This window comes from Camelus dromedarius, chromosome 14, assembly GCF_036321535.1.
Source record: "Camelus dromedarius isolate mCamDro1 chromosome 14, mCamDro1.pat, whole genome shotgun sequence".
NCBI lineage: Eukaryota > Metazoa > Chordata > Mammalia > Artiodactyla > Camelidae > Camelus > Camelus dromedarius.
In genome coordinates, this window is record NC_087449.1 from 50,938,806 (window position 1) to 50,962,044 (window position 23,239).

Below are 23,239 nucleotides of genomic sequence, written 5' to 3' on the forward strand. Positions count from 1 at the left end.
CCCTCCTTGGTCCAGTGGCAGAAGGACCTTGGAAAGCTGAGTCAGAGAAAGAAACCATAGATACCACTTACACGTGGAATCTTAAAAAAAAGACAAATGAACTTGTTTACAAATCAGAGACTCGTAGACATAAGGAAGCTGAAAGAGGAAGGCCCTAAGTTTGATTGATTTGCTTACCAGCATCTGTGAGCTGAATGAAGACAGAAGCTCAGAGAGGTGAAGGGATTTGCCCCACGCAGCACAGCTAGTACTAGGGTTCAGCTCGAGGTTTCGCTGGTTCTTCTCATAAATTGTTACCATCTGTGAGACAGTTACACAAAGACATTTGCTTGACATCACAATGGGTAGCATTTGGACTCAGGTACAAGTCAACAAGGATTTTTACAAGAATCTGCTTTTCTTAAAGATTTCTAAGTTTCTTCAAGACAATGTCACTAGCCCACTGCTGTGATTAAAGTTTAATTGCTTTGTCATTTCATCGAGACTCAAAGGCCTGCCTGGGAATGCCCATTTGGCCAAGCCCAGGTCGTCGTCCCACATTGCAGATGACCAAGAGTGATGGGAAGGAGGATGGCTCATTTTAGCTTCTACAGTGGGAAACTGCATTAATCCCCACAAAGATGCACTCAATAGAGAATTTCCCCCAAATAGGAAGCCACCTAAGAAAGACAGGCACACAACAGTTCAACTCTGGATGCTCAAGATGCACACATACCCTTCTTTCCATACTTAACATTCCTCTCCTCCCACGGAGAAAGTGAAAGACAGAAATAGGAACAGAGAACAAGGGTAACAAAAGAGTAACAAACGTGGTAGATACTAAACGGTATCAGTGATCACTTCTCATGTCAATGTTCTAAACAATTAAAAGACAAAGACTGTCAGTGTATTAAAATACAAGACCCAACTATATGTTGTCTTTAAAATGGGTTTCTTGTAGACATATTAAAAATAAAGGTATAGAGGAAGATATGGTAACGCTATCAAAAGAAAGCTGGAGTAGCTATATTAACTTTAGACAAAGCAGACTTTAGAGCAAGGAACATTATCAGGTATAAAGAGAGGCATTACATAATATTAAAGAGGTCAGTTCAAGATGACTAATGTGTATGCACCTGACAACCAAGCATCAAATATATGAGGCAAAAACAGAACAGTAAGGAGGAAGAGACAAGTCCACTCTAACAGGTGAAGACTGCAACATCTTCCCATCAGTAACTGACAGACCCAGCGGGCAGAAAATCAGCAGGGACATCCTTGAACTGAACAGTGCTATCAATGACTAGGTCTAATTGACATTTATCAAGTACTTCATCTAACAACGGAATACACATTCTTCATGCTTACATGGAACAGTCACCAAGATAGGCCACATTCTGGGCCATAAAACACACATTAACAAATTGAAAAGAATAGAAACGCTAAGTATGCTCTCAGACTACAATGGAATTAATCTAGAAAATCAACAGAACGATAGCTGGGAAGTCCCAAAGTACCTGGTGGTTAAACAACACACTTCTAAACAACACATGGGTCAAAGAAGAAATCTCAAGAGAAATACTTTGAACTAAGTGAAAATGCAACTTATCAAAATTGTGGGATGCTGCAAAAGCAGTCTTTAGAGAGAAACTTGTAGGATTAAATGCATCAAAAGCTCTAAAATAAAAAATCTAAGCTTTTGCTTTAAGAAACAAAAAAAAACAAAGTAAGTCCAAAGTAATTGCAGAAGGAAAGAAAAAATAGGGCAGAAATCAGTAAAATTAAAAGCAGGAAAACAACATGAAAAAATCAACAAAAACAAAAGCTGAATTTTTGAGTAAACTGATAACTTCTACCTAAGCCAACCAATTGAAACTAAAAGACAATTACAAATATCAGAAATGTGGGATTCAATTGGATCAAGATGGCAAAATAGGAGGACATGGATCTCACGTCCCCCCACAAGCACATCAAAAATACATCTACATCTAGAACAATTCTTATGGGAAAATGACTAGAAACTGGCAGAGAAACTCCTATACAACCAAAGCTGCAAGAAAGATTTCCACATAACCAGGTAGGATGGAAAAAAGACACAGGGTCAGGACCTCCAACCCTGGGAGGGATATGAAAGGGAGGAAGGAAGGTCCGCATGGGTGGACCCTTGCCCTGGAGAGCAAGCAGGTCAAGCCACAGACAGGGCATCCCAGTCCTGAGGTCCTATACAGAGGAGACAAGCTCCCTGGGCTGCTGGGAGAACCGCTGGGCTGGAGAAGCCTAGACTCCTACTCACGAAGAGTGCGTGGGTGCTGGTTGCCAACAATCAGGGCAAAGAGAGCTCTGCACCTGCAGCTGCGCCTCACCACACTCCCCAGTCTGAGCAGGGTGAATACCCCAGTCCTGCTCACTCCACACCACAGCTTGGTGCTGGATCTGGGGGAGACAGGTCCTGGGAGAAGACTGCCACAGAGACCATGCAAGCAGCAAGGTCACCTTGATTCCTGCAGCAACAACACCTCAAGCCCCAGCCTAGCTAACACTCTGGCTCTGCCCACTCCACACCACAGCCTTGCACTGGATCTGGTACAACCACAACAGGGGAAGGAATGTGACCTTGGGCTGCATCTGAGCAGTGCCACAGATGCCTATGCAGGCAGCGTGCTGGACCTCTGAGTCCACAGGCTTCACTGGCTTCAGCACTCTCCTCCTTTAGGGCACTCAAGGGAAACGGAACCTGATCATGCTGACTCTCAGGGCTTCTACTCCAACAACTGGGGAGCAGACGCCACCCCTGACAGGGTGGCCACAGCAGAGAGGAAGCGGAGAGGAAGTCCTGCCTCACACTCTGCATGGAATCTAGATCCACCAACACCAACCACGTCCCCTATCAAAGTGGTAGCAGCTGGGACCCTGAGGAAAGACATGGCTGGCATCCACATCAAACTAGCCTTCACAACAGACACTGGACACACACAGTCCACACAGGGATGCTCCCATATAAAAATGCCCCTTCAAGACCACAATAGGTAACTAGTTCTCATAAATTCACAGAGATAGAAAAAGCTAACCAAAAAGAAAATGCAGAGGAACTAATTGAAAGAGCAAGAGAAATCCCCTGAAAGAACGAATAACAAAATAGAGCTCACCAGTCTACTAGACTCCAAGTTCAAAAGGTGGTAAGAGAAAATGCTACACAAATAGCTCATATAAATCAATAACAACAACAACCCCCCCCCAAAATGAACAGAAGACCTAAACAGATTATTTCTCCAATGAACACATAGAGATGGCCAATAGGCACATGAAAAAAATGCTCAATATCACTAATTATCAGAGAAATGTGAATCAAAACTGCCGTGAGGTATCACCTCATACCAGTCAGAATGGCCATCATTCAAAAGCCCACAAACGATAAATGCTGGAGAGGGTGTGGAGAAAGGGGAACCCTCATACACTGTTGGTGGGAATGTAGTTTGATGCAGCCACTATGGAAAATAGTATGGAGGCTCCTTGAAAAACAAAAAAATAGACTTACCTTATGATCCAGCAATCCCACTCCTGGGCATATATCTGGAGAAAACTCTAATTCAAGAAGATACATGCACCTCAATGTTCATAGCAGCACTGTTTACAATAGCCAAGCCATGGAAGCAATCTAAATGTCCATCAACAGATGATGGATAAAGAAGTTGTGGTATATGTATACAATGGAATACTACTCAGCCATAAAAAATAATGAAATAATGCCATTTGCAGCAACAAATGGTGAGAAACGAAATGCTTTCCCCTAAGATCAGCAACAAGGCAAGGCTATCCCCTCTCACCACTCTTGTTCAACATGGTACTAGAAGTCCCAGCTAATGCAGTAAGACAAAGGGAGTAAAATGGATACAGATAGGGAAAGAAAAAGATTAAAATATTTATTTGTAAATAACATGATCATCTTTGTAGAAAATCCCAAGAATGGCATAAAAACTCCTGAAACTAATAAGCAATTATAGCAAGTTTTCAGGATATAAGATTAATATACAAAAATCAGTTGCTTTCCTATATACAGCAATGAAAAATTAGAATCTGAAATTAAAAACAATACCATTTACATTAGCATCACTAAAAATGAAATACTTAAGTAAAGATCTAACAAAATTTGTGAAAGATCTCTGGTGAAAGAAATCAAACAACAAAATAAATGGAGAGATACTCCATGTTCATGGATAGGAAGGCTCAATATTGTTAAAATGTCTGTCCTCTCCAAAACTGAGCCATAGATTCAGTGCAATCCCAGCAAGTTATTTTGTGGCTGTTGTTACCAAACCACATTCGTTTTGCCTGACCCACAGCAAGCCCAAACGCTGACACGCCAAGGTCTGCAGCAAAGAGAGGGTTTACTTGCAAGGCAGCCAAGTGAGGAGATGGGAAGACAAATCTCAAACCAGCCTCCCGGAAGGCAAGGAGCTCTGGGTATTTATGGGATACGGAATACAGAAGCAGGGCAGTCGGAGGCATGGGGATGTGGGGAAAGGTGATTGGAAAAAGGTGCAGTAATCTTCCTCCTTCCCAGGTGTAACTCGGCTCTCGGCCTCTGCATGTTCTGAGGGTGGGGTTTTCAGCCCTCTGATGGCAAGAGTTGGTGGGGTGTGTCCTAATGTCGTAACCAACTCACCTGGAACTAGACACAGCTGACTCAGCTCGAATTAGAAGCAGCTGACCAAGTTCCCAGAAAAGAATTCAGGCAAACATCTCACTGTTTGGGCTACGTGCTGCTGGGGGGGTAGGCGAGTCTTAAAACAACCTTGATTAGTGAAAGCAGGTGAAACAGATTTAACCCATGGTTTCAGTATTAACAAACTAATTTTAAAGTTTATATAGGAAGGCCAAAAGCCCAGACTAGTCAACACAGTATCCAAGGAGAGCAAAGTCAGGGACTGATACTACCCACCTGCAGGATTTACTGTAAGCTTCAGTAATCAAGACAGAGTTGAACTGGTGAAGGAAGAGACAAAATAGATCAATGGAACAGAAGAAGCAGCCCAGAAATAGACCTCCTGATCTTTGGCAAAGGAGCAAAGGCATTCAACGCAGGAAGGATAGTCTGTCCAAAAAAGGTGCTGGAACAACTGGCCATCTGCATGGAGGAAAAACAGAGCTGGACACAGATCTTACACTTTCACAGAAAAAAAAAAATTAACTCAAAACCGCTCATGGACCTAAATGTAAAACACAAAACTGCTACAACATAACAAAGGAGAAAATCTAGGTGACTTTAAGTTTGGCATTGACTTTTGGGGTATAATGTCAGTATACAATCCATGAAAGAAAAATGTATCAGCTGGACATTATTAAAACTAAAAAATTCTCTGTGAAGGGCACTGTTAAAAGTGAAAAGAATGGAAAAGAAGCCAAATATATATATATATTCAACTGAATCACTTTGCTGCACACCTGAAAGTAACAACATTGTAAATCAACTATACTTCAGTTTAAAAAAAAACTGAAAAGACAAGTGACAGATTGCGATAAAATATTTGCACAACACATTGGATAATACAGGACTTGTATCCAAAACATACAAGGAGCTTTTAAAACTCAACAATAAAAAAACAAACAACCCAATTTAAAACAGGCAAAAGATCTGACCAGACACCTCAGAAAGAATATATACAGATAGCAAATAAGTATATGAAAAGACGCCTACTTAACACCATATGTCATCAAAGAATTGCAAATTAAGAAAACAATGATACCGCTAGACACCTATTGGTAAACAACCAAAATCCAAAACAGACAGCACCAAATGCTGGCAAGAATGTCAAAGAGCAGGAACCCATTCGTTGCTGGTGGGGCTGCCAAAGAGTACAGCCTCTTTGAAGACAGTTTGGCAGCTTCTTATGAAGCTAAACATACTTTTACCATCCAGCAGTCATGTTCTTGGGTATTTACCCGAATGAGCTTAAAAATTGTCTACACTAAAACCTGCACATGAATGTTTATAGCAGCCTGAGTCATCATTGTCAAACCTTGGAAGCAGCCAGGATGTCCTTCAATAGGTGAATGATAAATAAATTGTGATACAACCATACAATGAAATGTTCCTCAATGATAAGAAGAAATAAGCTATCAAGTTCCGAAAAGACGTGGAGGAGCCTTGGATGCATATGGGGACTGAAAGAAGCCAATCTGAAAAGTGCGAGATTCCAACAATATGATGTTCTGGAAAGACAGAACTATGGACATAGTAAAAAGATCAGTGGCTGCCAGGTGTTGGTGGCAGGGGTGGACTAGGTGGGGCACAGGAGACTTTTAGGGCAGTGGAACTATTCTGTTATGACCCTGTAGTGGTCAATACGTCATACACTTGTCAAAACCCATAGAATATACAACATAGTGAACCTTAGGGGCAAATGTGGACTTCAGTGAATAATACTACATGGGTATTAATTCATCACTCGTAACAAATGCACCCCACCAAAGCAAGATGCTAACAATAAAAACAGGGGAGGAGGAGGAAGTGAGGGGTATGTGGGAACGCTGTACTTCCCACTCAACTTTTCTGTAAACCTATTAATTTTTTTTTAAGTGGAGAGAGTCAACCTAACGTCACGCCGGTATCTACAAAATGCCTCAGGGATTCTCTACTCTTCTAGGCCTTTTAGTGATCCCACCTTGATATTCTGCAACCTGTATGCTCAATTAGGGGTCAGCGAACTACAGCCTGTGGGCCAAATCCAGCCCACTGTCTGTTTGTATGGCCCTTGGGCTAAGAACAGCTTTTACATTTTCAAATGGTTGAAAAAAAAATCCAAAGAATATTTCTTGATACGTGAAAGTTGTGCAAATTCAAATTTCAGTGCTCACTCTTGGCGCCCTGACTTGTCGGTTCATTTGTTTATAAACTGTCTGTGGCAGTAGCATCCAGTCATTGCAACAAACACTGAGCAGGCATCAGATTCTAAAATATTTGCTATGTGGCTCTTTTCTTTGGTGGGGGTGGGGTGTGCAGGGTTTTTACAGTTCTGGGTGGCTCTTTATAGAAAAATTTTGCCAACCCCTGTACTATATGGTAAATTTAACCACAGCCTATATACAATAATGAGGAGAAAAGAAAGAAAAGAGAAAATTATTTCAAATGTATAAATGGATACAAGATGCATCCAAAAAGTAAATACAGGTCGAGGTTGCGGTCCTACTTTAGGACAACCAGCCAGAGGCCTCGGCTGCTTTTCTCTCTCCCCTCCCATGGACCGCATCTATTTTCATATCATGCATAAATGATACCCCGATGAAGCCGATTTTTAAAAAGAAGGTTCTGCCGGCTACCTGCTATCAAGCTACAGAGGAATCACCGCGTTCCTGGGGCCGCTCTGCACTGTCGGCGGGGCTGGCGGCCGCCTGGACCAGGGCGGGCATCCCGGGAGCAGGTGCCAAGCGGCGGGTGCAGGGAGGACCTAGCTCCCTCTGCTTCGGAGTGTTCAGTGCGTGTGGCACTGTCTCCCCAAGATGCTCTAAAGCGAGGGGGGGCTCCCCAAAAGTAGATGTGGGAGGTTGCAAGGAGAGCTGTCACACATCGACAAATTGCTGCTACACGATTTCAAAATTTGGTGCCACGCCCGGAGGAGGAGTCAAAGGTGAACCAGAGATGCACCGGACACAGGACTTGTCTTCAAGAAGTTGCAGCCAGTTACAGAGAGCTTCATTTTTAATGCTAAAATCCAAGTTTCAATTAGTCCATGCTTGGTGTGGGAGCACCAACCCTATGAGGCAAGAATCCCAGAATCTGAGATGCAGTACATTTCATGCCAGCACCAACACGCCAGGCGAATGAAAGCAAAGCGAAGCTGGAGCCTGCAGCTCTCGGTGTGGACCTGACGGCGCGTGCAGGCCACGCAGCGCCCCAAACCACACGTAGGCAACGTCCTTAGCGGCCTATCTGTAAACAACCCCAAAGTCTTTTCAGCAGGAGGATGGACAGGTTGTGGTGGGCTTCTGCCACCGAGAACTTCATGAAGGAAAAGGAACAAACCACAACCACAGGCAGCAACGCGGACGAATCTCACAAACACAGTGAAGTCAGATACATACGTGGGTATGACCTTAACTCCATGAACACAAACTTTCACAACAGGTCCAACGACACTGTAGCTGTTTAAAAAGACTAAACTGTAGTATTAGAGGTCAGAATAGGGTGTACTTTGGGGCGGAGGGAAGAGGTGATCATTGGAAAGAAACGCGTGGGGGTCTCCTGGGGTTGTGCCTGGTGGGGATGAGATGGGATCTGCTTCAGAAAAGTTCACAGAGCTGGACCTTCAGGTTTCATGCAGTTTCCTAGAGGCGTATTACATTCACAAAGAGTTTTACCAAAAGGCAAGTGGAGAATTAACCAGGTCCCATCGGAATCAAAATCCCTTTTTTTTTATGAGAGAATACTTATCTGTAATTCACACCTTCCAGGAAATCCTGGTGTTTCTTAGAAAGTCAGTTAAGAACCTCAGGATATTCCTAAGAAATGCAAATTAGAACAACCATAAGGTACTGTGTTACACCTGGTATCTATTATGAAACCCAGGGCAGCTGGGCTGTGATTCCCAGTAGTCATGCAGGATGCCGGTGCTGCTGTAAATCACCTGGATGTGGGAGGGGAACCTGGGGGCTGGGGGGCAGCGCTGGGACACCCACCCCCGGGCATTCCTCCTGAGGTGACAACCCAAAGAAAAGAGCTCCAAGCTCAAAAGTGTTTATGCTGGTGTTACTTGTAAAACAGAGGAAACTATCCAGGCCTGACTGTAGGGGACTCCCCAAGCCCAGTCCCTAAGTCCCCTCAGGGGCCAGTCTGTGGCCCTCCAAGTCCATGTGAAATTCCCACCCCCAGTCCTGAGTGTGTTTCTATGAACAATCTTACAAAGGGTTAGATATCAAACATCTTTCATTGAATCACCTTTATTGTGAAGACTTGACTTACTTGAAAATAAATGAACAATTCTCCACCACACACATTGGCGACTGCGATGTAGTACTGTCTCCATCGTTCAGTTGCCATGAACGTTCACTGTGATCTTGGAACATCAGTTAACGTCAGTGATCTTTCAGTCCTCTTAATGTTTCCTCTCAAGTATCTCTTGGCAAGAAATCTGAAAAGTCTCTCGGAGCATCGTCAGTGTTTCTTCCAGACAAGGAACTTGTGTTGGAGCCAACAATGTAAGCAGAGCTCCAGGCAGGGGCATCCTAGCCTGATGACTGGAGGCGCAGGTGCCCCAGGGAAGAAACTGCCAGGACCTGTGGACACTTTCTCCTCCTCTTGGCTGTCTCTTCTTACTGGGATACGTTTGGGACATAAGGCTCCTGGGAAATCCAGGAGACCAAGTGAATGATCTAGTGCTGACTGTGTGCCGGCCACACGCCAGGCTCAGTGGAGGGTTACCCGTGGCAGGTTACCTGGTCCTCACAGCAGTCCTGCAAGGTCAGTGTGTTGTCCAAATTTTACAGAGAGAGTCTAGGAAGGTTGTGACTCTCACTACCTTCTTACTATGTGACCTTGGACAGGTTACTTAAACTCTCTGGGCCATAGTTTCCTCATCTGTAAAATGTGGATAATCATTCATACCCCTACCTCCCAACCTGGCATGGAGAAGGCGCTGAAGTCAGACAGACTTGGCCTGGAGTCCTGATGCTGCCCCATATGCTGTGTGACTTGGTTGGGTGAGGTCATTTCACCCCAGAACTTGGAAACAGGAAACAGCTCAGTACCTGCTACACCTGCAGGAGGTGAGGTCAGTGGCCTTGTGCCAGGCCTGGTTTAGAGTGAGGGCTCAGTGAGTGGTTCCCCAAGTGCCCTTTCTGCCTCTTCGAAGCTCACCTCACACCGTCTTCTCCACTGGGGCTGCCTCCTCCGGCTCCTACCTCCCTGCCTGGAGCCTTGACGTTGGGGAGTGAGGCGCGGCACTGGGGAAGCCCACTGCAGCCGGCCAAGTCCCCCTCTCCTCATAAACGGGCAGCAAAGCTGCACTGACGCGGATGCCCCGGTCTAGCTGCACTCTGCACCTCCAGGCATTTGCAGTGAAGGAATGTGGAGAGGGCATTTGTAGGGGAGGGAGCTCCCTGGGCCTCCTGTCCCCGCTGCTACAGGGAAAGTCATCACAAACTGCAAGGACACGTGGCCTGACAAAAAAGCCAACTTCTGCCGGCCTGGTTGCATGCTCACCAAGCTAGGGACCTGGCTGGGTAAGCATAGGGGTGGCCAGGGGCACAGCTGAGGTGAGCCCCAGGCAAGTAATCCAAGGTTTGGGCTGAGACCAGGCAGTCCTGGGGTCCCGCCCAGCTCTGTCAGTACCATTTCGTGCCGTTTCCCGATTGTAGGGCGGGGACGGGGTAGTGCTGCCCTCACCGGGTCTTTGGGATGTCGCAGGGGCTGCCACACGGGATGAGTCTGACTCCACCGTCCACCCCAACGCCCTCACTGGGCTTCGTCCCCTACGGTCCAGCCACACCGCTTTGCGTCCTCCCTCTCCCCAGACACTGACCTCCCCAGGCGGAATGCTTTCTGCCGTAGGCAGCCTGCGGTTTGCAGGGAGCTCTTCCATGAGGCCCCCGAGGCGGACACGTGTTCGCGTAGGCTCACCGCGTGGGGCGCCGGCGGAGAGGCGGGATTGGGCCCCCGCTTCTGTGCTCCCCTCGCGGCTGCACTCGGATCCAGCAGAGGGAGCCAGAGGGCAGGATGCAATGTCAGAGTCTCGCCGCCAGGTGGCGCCCACACAGGCCCCGGAGCGGTCCGCTGGCCCCCCGCAGCCGGGCTTCCCTGTGCAGCCCATCCACAGGCTCGCCGGCTCCCTGGGTCCACTGCGGTGTCTCTGACGCGTTTCTCACCTCCCTCTGCCTCGGGCCTGGGTACAGATCGGAGAGAGGGGATTGCCCCCTTAGGACTGGAGTCCTGCCTCTCCGAGATGCGGAAGGCGAACTGGGGTGACTTGACTCATCATCAGGCTGTGTGACCTTGGACATGTCACTCACCCTCTCTCGGCCTGTTATGTTATCTTTATAGTTTAAAAAGCATTTTATTCAAAATCTCTGAATTTGATTCCGTGTTGTAGACAGAACTGGCACAGTCCAGGGATGCGTATGCGGGGTGGGAGAAACTGGATCATATGATCTGAGAGCCTGAGAGTTGCTCTCTGTAGGACTGTGGTGACTGATAGGTAAATGGACAGAGAGTCCCCACTGGCCCCTGGCTTTTCTTGGCACAAAGGTGGGAGCATGGCTGGCTGGGCATGCTACCAACTCCAGGATTTCCCTGACCAAGGGTCCTGCCCTGCTGTGTTCTCACCTTGAAACCTGGGCACCCAGGAGGGTCAGCCTTTGCTTCCTAGCCCCACTACCAGTGATGTGGTGCTCACTGCCTCATCTGCAGTGTGATATGTCACCAAAGGGAGGTGCCACATGCCTGCCCTTTCTGTGGCAAGGACTCCTAGCCATCTCCCAATATCCATTTTCCAGCCTCCTTTGGAGCTGGGTGTGGCCACATGCCCTAATTCCAACCAATGAGGAAGAAACATTCTGGATGTGTGCATCACGTATTCTGCCTTTAAAGGGGTTGGCCCTTCCCAACCCCATTCTCCCTGGTTGGTCTGCAGACTCCGGGAAAGGGAATACTGAGCATCTTCGACAACGAAGATACGGGGGTACCACATCTTAGGGATGGCAGAGCAACAGGATGGAAGGAGCCTGGGTCCCTAACTCTTGGGGCCTCCCTTCTGATGCTGGACAGCTAATGCACCAGCTGTAGAATAAATCATTGTTCTTAAAATCATTGTTCTTAAATTCTGCTCTGACAACATCGGCCAAATTCATTGTTCTGTCACTGAAATAAAACAATCATATGATTAGCTACTATTTAACAACCGCTTACTATACCAGGTGTATTAGTCAGCTTTACTGCTCCAATCTCAGTGGTTTATGAGAAACACAGGTTTCCTGCTGGTGTTACATGTTGCTGGTGTGGGTTGGCTGCAGCCCTGCTCCACTCTAAGGCACGCTTCCCTGCACAATGTTGCTATTTTGCTCATTTACAAGGTGGAGGGAAAGCATGTAGATACGATTTTCTCAGTGAGGTTTTTCTTGCCCTGTGCTTCTTGCTGTGACCTGTCTGCTCTGAGCACTCCCAGAGGAATGAAGAGGAAGCAGATCTCTGAAGGGAACCTCCAGCTGAATCCTTTGCTGGACATATATGTCATGGCTGAGACCATAGGTGGCAGGTTTGTGCCCACAGTCACATTTCTGGCCAGCAGGAGATCTTGCTAGGAGATCACCCAACTCTCAAGGTCCCACCCCTATTCCCCAAGGCTGGCAGTCACTGTAGGGACCTGTCACTCTCTTCCTGGCTTCTAAGAGAAGCTACATTTCTAGCCCCTACTCCTTTGGGCCTCCTGACCTGCCCCTCCCTCTAGTCCTCAGATGACTGGACCAGGGATGGACACCTGATGCAAGCTGAGCCAATCAGAATATTTGAGAAATTGAAAAAAGACACAGAGATGAGGTCAAACATCAGAGCTAAGTTAATAGCAGCAGAAATAATAACAGTGACAATAATGGCAGCTAAGGTTTACTGGGCACTTCCAGGCAGGCTCTGTGAGCCCTTGGCAAGCATGGAATCCTTACAACCCTGTGAGGTAATTAGCATGTAGTCAGATGAAGAAACTGAGGCTCAGAGAGGTGAAGTGACTGCCTTGAGGTTATTTGAGCGAGCCCACCACTGTCTACCCTGAGATTAACCCCGTGAACAGGGCATTCAAGGCTCTTCGTGATCTGGTACCAAATCTCCTCCTGTCCCCATCCCTTGCCTTCCCCTAACTTCCCTCCAAATGATTCATTTTTCCTTCGCTTCCCCTCTCCATGCTTCTGCCCTCACAGCAACTTCTGCCTGATATTCTCTCCAAGTCCTTGCTTAAATACCTCCTCTTCCAGGAAGCCTTCACTATGCCTCTCCTCCACTGCAAATGTCCTGGGCCCCCAGAACTCAGCACAACCCAGAGACCATGAGTGGTGCTCCCTCTACATGTACCTCTTTATGCAAAGCAGCCTCCTTAAGGGTAGGGCCGGCTTCGGATGGGTGCCCAGGAGTCTCTGCTGAGCCCTCTCAGACCTGTCTCACTGCATGTTCCCCACACTCCCTGGAGTGGGGGACTTACATACTTGACCACTCCCTTTTACAGAGAGTGAAAAAGGAGGCTCAGGAAGACAGAATGATCTCCCCAGGCCACTATTCAAGCCTCAGCTTTGGACTCCTATCTCTGGGCTCTGATCTAAATCACTTCCTTCTCTATCTTCCTTCATTCCTGTCTCTGAAAGAGGAGGTAAGGAGGGTCCCAAGGGACCAGGACAAGGGGAAAGCAAGCGACCTGGGAGAGGTCAGGGTGGGAAGTGGCCAAAGCAGCTGGCTTTGGGGACAGAACCACAGGACATGGGAGGTAGGGGACTGCTGCCTAGAGATCCTTCTTCCCATGGCCGCCAGGGGCCTCATCTCCCTTGGCAAGTGGTAAGTTTCCTCTGTACGTGCTCCTAAACCCTATGCCTGCTCCTGGGTCAGCCTGGATCTCCACATCTTGCCATTGCTCTCATGTGCTCTCAGAGAAACAATTCCAGGTGCCGTGCTAACACACTGTAAAGTCCTTCTCCAGATATATATGGATCGAGCCACTCCTCTGCTTTAAAACCTTCCATGCTTTCAGTGCCAGGAATTGAGCCCCAGATCCTGAGTCTCGTGTTTGAGATGCTCTGCAATGCAGCTCTGACCCCCATTCATCTCATCCCCCACTCCCCCTATACCACCTGACCCCATGTTCATGCCTCCAGGCTGTCTGCACACTGTCCCTGCTGCCTGGGATATCTTCCCACTCTGCAGCCTGGGAAACTATTCTGACCCTGAGATCCAGCAGGAATACCCCCTCCTCCATGAAGTCCTCCCTGCTGCCTGTCCCCAACACGGAGTCAGCTGCTGCTTCCTCGGCTTTTGGCAGGTGGGTCTGTTTCCCCCAATGTCTGAAGCATCTGGATGGGGCCCAGGGCTGAATCCTCTCTGGTCCCCAACTGCCACCCCAGAGAAGGTGACTAAAGAGCTAAGATTACTAGCCTCAACTTCACACTTTATAGGCACAAGAACAGCTAAAGGCCAGAAAAACCCTAGTGCAGGGCTCCATCCTCATTACTGCCCACAGAAGTTGTTACTACCATTGCCCCCATTTGCAGAGGAGGAACAGAGGCATAAAGAGGGGAGCTGACTTGGCCACGGTCACAGGACTAGTGGGAGGCAGTGTAGCATCATGGTTAAAAGCCGGTTATATCCCTGGCTCTGCCACTGGACCAGCTGTGTGACCACAGGCAAGTCTGAATCTCCCTGAACCCCAGTCTCTGTGCATGTGACATGGGGCAACAGTGGCACCTCACTCTCACGGCTGCCTTGCACATTTAAGAAGGTAATGGATATAAAGGGCCTGGTAGCCAGAGGCAGCTCGGTGCCATGGTGACATTCCTACTGTTATCCCTCTGCTGAGGGACCCAGGTGGGAGGCTGGCTTTGCCCTGTCCCCCAGGAGGGTCTCATCTCCTTGACCTCCCAGTGTCGCCCGGGCTCTTCTCTGCAGTGGAGACAGGGAACTCACTCTCCCCTTGCCCATGGCCCAGAAACACCCTGTGAGAAGCCCAGTTGGCCAGCTCAGAGCTTCCACAGGGTGGGAAGAGATAGATTTGGGGTTCACATCCCAGAATCTTCTCAGGGCCTGAGCCCCAAAGGGATCTTGTGACAGTGGGGCTTGATGCCCAGCTCTGCTATTTACCAGCTGGGCCACCCTGGTCGAGGCACTGCCCCTCTCGGGCCACTGGTTTCCATCCTGGTGAAACAGGGCTTTGGGACTGGGCTTCTGGATTCTACTTGCCCGTCAGTTCTCGCTGAACTGGCACACCAGTCCTTCCTGGAAGCACCAGTCACAGGCAGCGGCTGTGAGGGGGTGCTGTGCTGGGCCCCAGGGCGCCCAGCAAATGACTGCGCAGCAGAAGCAAATCTGGGATTCAGAGCCAGGCACTCCCCTCTGAACCTGGGTTCTGAATTCTTAGTTGAGGTTGTGGTCCCACTGGGCGGAGCCCCACTGGCACAGGGTTCTGATGGTTTTAGAAACCCCTGGGGCTCAGGCAGGAAATCCAGGGCACCCCAGCCCTGGCCACCTTGGCTGTTCCTAAAGTGGAGATGAGAGAACATGGATTCCCAGGCCTGCTGTTCTGTGGCCCCAGGGTGAGGCTGTGACATGCAGGAGATGACAGCTGCTCCCTCCCCATGGTGGCTTCTGGAAAGGACATGGAGCCTCAGTTAAGCAGGGACTCAGGGTCACTGGGTCTGGCTCCCTGCCTTCACAGAGAAGCTTTGGGGCAAAATACTGACCACCCTGGTCCCTAGGGGACATTTCATCCAGGCCCCTCCAGGTTTAGAAGTGAAGTGGTCCAGGTCACACAGAGGCCAGGGCACAATCAGGAAGAAATCAGTGTCCCAGTATTGAGGCCAGCTGGCTACACATCTGCACATCCTCAGGGTCAAACCACAGGCAGATATCTCTCTGAGGAGGGTCTGTGGGCAGGTCTCTGCCCTCTCAGCCAGTTTCCTCATCTGTAAACTGGGTAAGACACTGACCTCCCAGAGCCCTCAAGGGAATTAAAAAGGGTTATATCTAGGAAGGGGGACCCTTCTCTCCTCCAACACCCCAACAACCAGGGCCCTCTGGGCCGGACACCCATGGTCAGAGGAGGGAATGTCTGTTCAGCGGACATTGTGGCAGATGCTGACCACGTGTCCTCTTATCTTCAAAACAACACTGAGAGGTAAGTATTACCTGCCCTTTTTTATATATGGGGATACAGAGAGCTGAGTCCTTTTTAATCTGCTGTTGCAGACAGGAGACTGTCCAGGCTGGAGCCCCAGTGTGGGGATCAGGAGGGGGTCTGGGGGTTGGGCTGGGCATAGGACTCCAGGGATAAGCAAGACAGACCCCATCCCGGCCCTCAGTGCTCATGGCCCCGGGGGAAACAGACAGGAAACACACTGATTTCAGTTCACCTGTGCACTGTGCTGCTGCAGGGAGGCTCATGGGGTGTGTCACAGAAGGGTAGGGCAGGGGCTGGCCTGGCCTGGGGGCCCCGAGGAAGTCCAGAGAAAGTCTGAAGGATGAACAGGAGGCAAGGGGATGAGCAGGGAGTAGGTGTTCCCGACAGGAGGTAAGGCAGGTGTCAAGCCCAGAGGCCAGAGCACAGAGGATTCGGCGATGGGATCAAATCCCTCCAGGAAGGAGGAGTGTGAGGGGGACAGGGCCAGTTTGTGGAAATAAGAAGGGATTTTAAACTCCACTTGGACAACACTGGGGAGCCTTTGAGGGTTTTAAGCAGGGATGAGTGATGGGTTCAGTTTCTGTGTAGAAAGATGCTTGGTGCCCTCCCGCAGGACAGCGGCCCTGGGGCAGGGAAAAAGCAAAAAGTGGCTAATTTGAGATCCCAAGAGCAGGGTCCATCGGACTTGATGGATTAGATGGACCCAGGAAAGGAAGGAGCCTAAGGTGACCCCTGGTGTAGTTGGCCTTAGGGTGGGAGGCAGGGCCATTCACAAAGTGAGGGGAACTGAAGGAGCAGGAATGGGGCTGATCACGGGGCCCAGGGAGCTGTCTGGCTGCTGGAAGAGCTTCTCGCCTTGTGGACCCAGGCTGGAGGAGCCCCAACACCCGGCAGAGGGCTGAGGACTGAGGAAGCCGGGAGGGACAGGCAGGAAGAGCAAGTGGTAAACAACAGGGCAGGTGGACAAGGACGGGAGACTGTCCAGGCTCTGGCCTCTAGAGTTGGTGTCCCCAGTTAGAGCAGTGAGCGGGGAGGGGCACCGGTGTGGGATGGGGCGTTGGGGAAACGCTGAGGGCGGAGAAGGGTCCATCTGGGGGTAGTGGACGAAGTGCAGGGCGTTGAATGGGGGTAGGAGTCAGGAAGGAGACTACTACCTCAATAGAGCGCAGGCAGTAGCCTAGACACGAGCTTAGAGAGTGGAAGCCTTGCGTCCCAGGCGGGCGAGCAGAAGGCGATCGCGGGGTGGCCTCGCTCTCCGACTCAAAGGGGTGAGGCCCCGGCAGCCGAGGCTCGGCCCCACCCACTGTGGCCTCCTGGGGACACCGGCATCCTAGCGGTCGGCCCACCGGAAAAGGCCCCGCCCCTAGGGGTGGCCTTGGTCGCTCCCAAGGATGCCTGGTCGCCAGGGGGATGGGAGAGGGGCTCCCGCGGGCGCTGATGCCACCCCAGGTCTCGGCCGAACCAGAGGGCCGGAGCCTGGGTTCGAGGCATAGCTGAGCAGTGTGGCTCCGGGACCCGGCTCGCCACGCGTTGCGGGGTGGCGTGGCCCAGAACAGCGACTTCCTCGAGTTCCCCCTCCCCGCCTGGGGCGAACAGCCGGGTCTCATTACCGCCCATCCCCCTCCCCTCGCTCCCCGCGTGCGGGGGCTGGCGGGGGTGGTCTCCGCGGCCGGGGGAGGGGCGGGTTATAATCAATCCCAGGCCGGAAATTCCTCCCGAGGGGCCCGGCCGGGCCGCGGGAATGAGGGGGGCGGGCGCGGAGCCTGGCAGTCCGCCCGCACCGCCACTCCTCCTCCTCGGAGCCCGCCCCCAGCATCATGGAAACTGGGCCGCAGGCCGACCCCCCTCACTCCGCTCCACATTCTTGCCTCTGGGGGCGGGCGGGGAACGAAAGCTGGGCCGCCCCCTTCAGGCCCGTCCGCGGGGGACACTGAAGCTTTCCGAAACCTCCCCCAGATTTCGGGCAAACACCGCCTCCCCACTCCAGCTTGGGCGCATCTTCCCCGAGGAGGTTAGGGAGGCCGGCAGGACTCGGGACACTCCATTTGATTCACTCAGCTCTGAGAACAGGGTTTATCTCCATTTACCCATCCCCCAAGTGATTACTCTTCTTTGAGCGCTCGCGGGGTTACCCTGGGCTGCGCCCCATGTTGTGTGTCCCGCCCTCAACGCTGGATTTTCACCTCTTAGCATCATGAGAGGGAGACACCACTATGCCCATTTTACAGGTGAAGGAGTGAGTTTCACATAGGAGGGCTGTGGGGTTGGGCGGAGCAAGAACTCGGGCCGCCTCCTCCGGGAAGCTCTTGGGACGGAGCTGAGCATCTGTGGGTTCTCAGATGTCCCCGAGAGTCCTCTCCAGGTGCCTGGAACGAGGGACCCTGAGAGACAGGGCAAAAAGTGAGGGTTTCGAATTCTGTCCACTCGCTCAGGCTACGAGTCTGGGCAGGGAACTCTCGGGCTCGGGATCTCAGTTTCCCCACGTGGGAATAGGGCTCCCTCCCAGGCCTTCTGAACGACGTTAGCCAGGGACTCGGGCGCCCGGATCCTCCGAGTCACAGGGCAGGCACACAGGGCTTACCTGCTAACCTCAGACTTGGGTCGCTGCCTTGTCCCAGCGGTGAGGCCTGGCGGGGTTCTGGCCAGACTGTCCCCTGGGCTCCCGGGGGGCGGGGCTGGGCGGCGCTGGGCGGGGACAAGACAGGGGGCGGGGCCGGGGCCAAGATTCCACGGAGACAGCGGCAGTGCCGCTAGCCGCGGCGCGCGGATTCGGACCCGGACATACCCCGGTGCGGCGGCCTCAGGTGAGCAAAACTAGGGGCCTGGGGTTTGCTTTCCACTTTCCCCAACTTTTTGCTTGGCCCCTCCCTCTGGAAAGGCCCCGGGAGGCGGGAGCTGGGTCCTCCTTTTTCCTGGGGCCGGAGTGTGGACGCGCGGGGAGGCGGGACCCCAAAGTGCCGGGGACCGGGCCCCGAGCAACTGCCAGCGACATGAGACTTTTGGAGTGTGTCTCCAAGTTTCTGCCTCCGTAGGCTCCCCAGCATGGATTGATGCCCTCCAGAGTCTCGGGGTCTGAGCACGTCCCCATCTCTCATTACGCCTCCCCTTCCCTCCCCGCCGGGGCCCGCGGGGGCTCAGGGATGACCTTTCTGGGGCTGGAGCCTGGGCGCCAGCTCTGGCCTGGGGTGAGCTGGTCATTTCTCCACTTTGGGGCTGAGGAAAGGGCTCCACACTCAGAGACAAGAGGGGAACGGGCCTCGCATCCTCCCAGGACATTCCCCGGGCTGTGCCGATAAGTGCCCAGCGTTGGGTCCTCGTGGAGCCCCTTCCTGTGTGGCCTGTGACCCCAGCAGGTCCCTCTGCCTTCCCTGGCCGCATTTTCCCTCTGTGAACACCAGGCTTTGGACGCGGTAGACTCTGGGGCTCCGTGTTAGGCCCTCGGCTTTCAGCGTTCCTGCTGGAGGTAGGGATGGGGTGTCCTGCTTTGAGTTTCGGGGGTGTGGATGGGGAGTGAGTAGGGTAACAAAGCCTCCTTCCTGGGACCTCGGCTACGGGTTCTAGCGCGGGAGCTGTTCAAAAACCAGACTGGGGCAGTGAGGAAGCACCACTGGGCAGTGAGGTCCTAACCGTCCTCTCCTGCGGCTCCGGGCACCTGGGCCGGGGCCCCGTTTCCTCCCACCCTCCTTTCTGTAGGGGCCACACGTAGCCCGGCTACTCCTGTCTAGTCCAGATCCAGACTAGCAGTCGGGAGGAGCTTAAACCGGGCGGCCGGGACCCTGGGGCAGCCTGAGGTGCAGGGGCGGTGCTGCTCCGGCCGGGACACGGGCCACTAAGGCCTCGGGCGGAGGAGGCCTCAAAGGAGGCCAGGCGGCGGGAAAGGGGGATGATTCATCCCGAGGAGCTCGAATTGGAAACGCTGCAACCTGGGGGAACAGCCTTGCCCAGGCCGGCGGCAGAGCCAGGAGGGGAGCTCACCCTGCAAGACCCGGCGCCCGGCACCCGCAGCCCCCTGTCTCCCTGTAGCCCGGCCGCTGGATGAGGGGGAGGCCTTTTCTTCGCGGAGTTTAAAGAAATCCTGGGCAAAGTCTGCCACTGGTTTTGGTGAGAGCGGTCTTCTCGGAGTCTAGCTCAAGTCTCTCTTGCTGCAGCTTCAGGGCTGACTGAAGAGATCTGGAAGGAGGGGGCGGGCAGGAAGAGGCTGGAATCCTCGACACCCCCTCCTTCCTCCGCTGCGGTACAGGAAGCGCAGCAGGGGGGAGGTGGGGCCCGCGAGCGACCCCAGCGGACCCGGGCGGCTGAGTGTCCCCTCCCTCCTTTACCACCGTATAGCCACGTGCGGGGGTGAGGTCGAGCTCCGGCGGGACCCCTGGAGACGCCGCTGCCGGGGGCCCCACACCTCCCGAGCCCCGGGACCCGCAAGCTGGCGAAGAGGGCGCAGGCGGCCGGAGCCCCGCAGCCCAGGATGCGCCAGGGAGCAGCCCGCGCCCCCCTCCTTCGTCTCCGCCCGCAGGCCCGGCCAACTCTGGCTTCTGCCGCTCGTCCCTGGCTCGGAGCTCCGCTGCGGAAAACCCGAGCCGGGGAGGCTCCCCGCCTCGCAGCCCGGGAAAATCCGGGGGTGGCCGCCAGGGATCTCCAAGCGTCCTGGAGGCAGCCCCATCTTCCCTCCCGGATTTGGGCCCCCTACCTGGAGCTCCGACCCTAGGCCCGTCGGTTCAGTCCCTGCCTCCCACCTTCTTTCCGCAGAGCACCCAGACGACGGCGAGATGACAGCCGGGAGCCCCGGAGACTGCGGGGAGGTGCGGAGGAGCCCCGAGGGCCGCGTCTCCCGCCTGGGCCGCCGCCTGGGCCGCCGCCGGCGCCCGCGCTCCCCGCCCGAGCCTCTGCGGGTGCGGGCGCGGCTGCGGCTGCGCTCGCCGTCGGGGGCGTTCGCGGCGCTGGGGGCGCTCGTGGTACTGGTGGGCATGGGTATCGCCGTAGCGGGCTACTGGCCGCACCGCGCCGGAGTCCCGGGGCCCCGGGCTGCAAACGCCAGCGCGCCCCACCTCAGCGAGCTGCGGCGCGAGGGTCGCGGCGCCGGCCGGGCCCATGGTCCGCACGAGCGGCTGCGGCTTCTTGGGCCCGTGGTTATGGGCGTCGGCCTGTTCGTGTTCATCTGCGCCAACACACTGCTCTACGAGAACCGCGATTTAGAGACGCGACGGCTTCGCCAAGGGGTGCTGCGGGCTCAGGCGCTCGGGCCCCCCGACGGCTCGGGCTGGGACTGCGCACTCCTCCCCAGCCCCGGCCCTAGGACTCCCCGAGCCATAGGCTGCGTGGAGCCAGAAAGCTGGGACCTGTCTCCGCGTCGGGGTACCTCACCCGTCCCGTCAGTGCGGAGCCTGCGTTCGGAGCCTGCTAATCCTCGCTTGGGGTTACCTGCCCTGCTCAACAGTTACCCGCTGAAGGGTCCAAGGCTGCACCCACCCTGGGGTCCCCGGACCCAGACTGGCCATGTGATTATCACCGTACAGCCTTCTGGTTCCTGCATTGAACATTCCAAGTCTCTGGATCTGGGCCTTGGGGACCTCCTTCTTGGGGCCCCAGCAGCTCGAGACTGTGCTCACCGAAGCTGGCCAAGACTGGACCGCCTCAGTCTGGGGGGCTATGCCAAATTGGGAGGAGGAGGGGACTTGGGGGCCCGGGTCAGAGTTGCAGGGGACAGCCTGCTATGAGGCTGCAGCACGGACCATAACAGGACTAGGAGTCCCAACGTCCAGTAGATGCTTCGGTCACATCCCAGACTGGGGATGGATGCTCTGGCCCCAGCAGCTGCTAAGGCATCCTGACTTGCACATTGGCAGAGAAATGCCAACTGCTCAAGGGTTCAATAAGCTGGAGAGAATGTGTTTTAATGTGGAATCTGGAGACCAGCATGACTCGGCCTCAGGAATTCTTTCAGCCTCCAAAAGTGGCCTTAGCCCTGGACAGGTACCAGAGGGAGCTGGAGGTCCAGGCCAGGGTGACTGGGAGATGTACCTGGTGTCTTGGCAAATCCAAAGTGGTGGGCAAGGGACCCTAAGACTTGGAAGGTAGGTTGTGATGTTACAGCCTGGGACAGGCTCCCTCCAAGATGGCACTAGTGATGGGGTTTTGGTCTCTGGGAAGATGGGCAACGGGGCAGAATTGAGACACAGTGGAGTAGAATTGAGACCCTCCACTGCCATCTGGGATGGGGACCGAGCCTTGAACTCCCACCACCTCAAACCCTTTCTTCTCTCAACCATGCAGGATACATCCCACTAGGGCTACACTACTGCCAATGCCTTCATACTGAGAGTCTGGCCCCTCCCCAGACTTGTCTAAGAAGCCCCTTTCTCTCCTTAGGCCACGACAGCTCCCTCCAGTTGGCAAAAAGCATTTGCCAGTTCTCAGAAATCCTTTTATATGTTGAAGCTGCATTTTGGTCAGTGTGGATAGCTTTAGAAAAGGGCTTGGATTTGGGTCTCCCTGACCCATGTTTAATTTTTCCTAAGTTGCCAGTAGGGAAACAGAACTTTAAAAGTTGATCAGTCTTCACAGAGTCAGTCTTTTTTTTTTTAATTTATTGAAAAATGCAATACAAGAAGCAAGACCAAACATACATCTAAACACTACCACCACTTTTACTACAAAAGGCCAAAACAGCAGACCTAATTACCTTCTATTTAATCTAAGAATTTTGCCAATTTGATTCTGCTGCCACAGTTCGTATTTTATCAAGAAATGTAAACAACTACATGATATGATTCATAATTTTTAAAAAAATTTACAAAGCTCCTTCATTTTTGTCACCAAAATAAAACATTTGAGAGAGATTTGTAAAACCAACCAGCCTGGGGCTGAGATCCTGGGCAGATACTTCCTACGAGCATTCCTTGGTGTTGGTCAGGCTATTGCTCTGGCTCCATGCCCCAAAGTGGGCTGTTGCCCCCTCACCCTCAGCTGCCCTGCAGAACACACGGTGGGGTCTGGGGGGTGGGCAAAGATTACCTGGCAGGTCCCTGTAGCCAGGCTCTGTGGGCCCTCAGCTTATAAATTCAGGCCCTGCTTTGTGGGTGGGTAGGTGGCAGAGACCTCATGTGGCTTGGAGGAAATCTTTATTTCTTAAGTGAAATAAAAATAAAATTGCAGCAAGAGTTGTTACTGTGGTGTGTCTGAGTCACTTTAGGGAAACTGCTGCCAAGTTTTTGACCCTGGAAATGAATTCTTCTCCCCTCTTCACCATTTCCACCTAGAAAGTCTTTTTCTTCACACACATGCACACGCACAATTGCAGGAAGAAAAAAAAATCCAAACAATTGCCAAATCCCAAGATCTGTAACCAGCGAGGGAGGAAAGGGAAAGAGGCTTGGAAGGACACCCCTCATGTTGGCTTGTCCAAATCATGG

General features: G+C 52.4%; 1 protein-coding gene and 1 long non-coding RNA gene across 8 annotated transcripts in view; one reads left to right on the forward strand and one right to left on the reverse strand.

Annotated features, from left to right (window-relative positions):
* Positions 1-5,431, reverse strand: part of LOC116156806 (uncharacterized) — a 28,659-nt gene extending 23,228 nt beyond the window's left edge. For 3 of the 4 annotated variants that reach the window (XR_004140668.2, XR_010383909.1, XR_004140665.2), the window contains exon 1: positions 178-3,952. This is a non-coding gene — a long non-coding RNA (uncharacterized LOC116156806). Of the gene's footprint in view, positions 1-177; positions 3,953-4,918 lie in introns of those variants that run through there. The other variant, XR_004140666.2, reaches the window with a different exon arrangement.
* Positions 5,432-18,533: 13,102 nt separating this feature from the next.
* On the forward strand, positions 18,534-22,994 carry TMEM200B (transmembrane protein 200B). Of its 4 annotated transcripts, none has more exons than XM_064493863.1 (2): positions 18,534-18,637; positions 19,184-22,994. In XM_064493863.1, exon 2 carries the CDS (start codon positions 20,597-20,599, stop codon positions 21,542-21,544), a length of 948 nt encoding a protein of 315 aa, XP_064349933.1. In that variant the 5' UTR covers positions 18,534-18,637; positions 19,184-20,596; the 3' UTR covers positions 21,545-22,994. The 4 variants fall into 4 exon arrangements, with proteins under 4 accessions (XP_064349933.1, XP_064349934.1, XP_064349935.1 ...); XM_064493864.1 differs by having other exon boundaries at positions 19,232-22,994; XM_064493865.1 differs by having other exon boundaries at positions 20,577-22,994.
* The last annotated feature ends 245 nt before the right edge of the window (positions 22,995-23,239 follow it).

What these genes read in the sequence shown, in the direction of transcription:
- TMEM200B (XM_064493863.1), top strand. Translation starts at nt 20,597, where the DNA reads ATGACAGCCGGGAGCCCCGGAGACTGCGGGGAGGTGCGGAGGAGCCCC.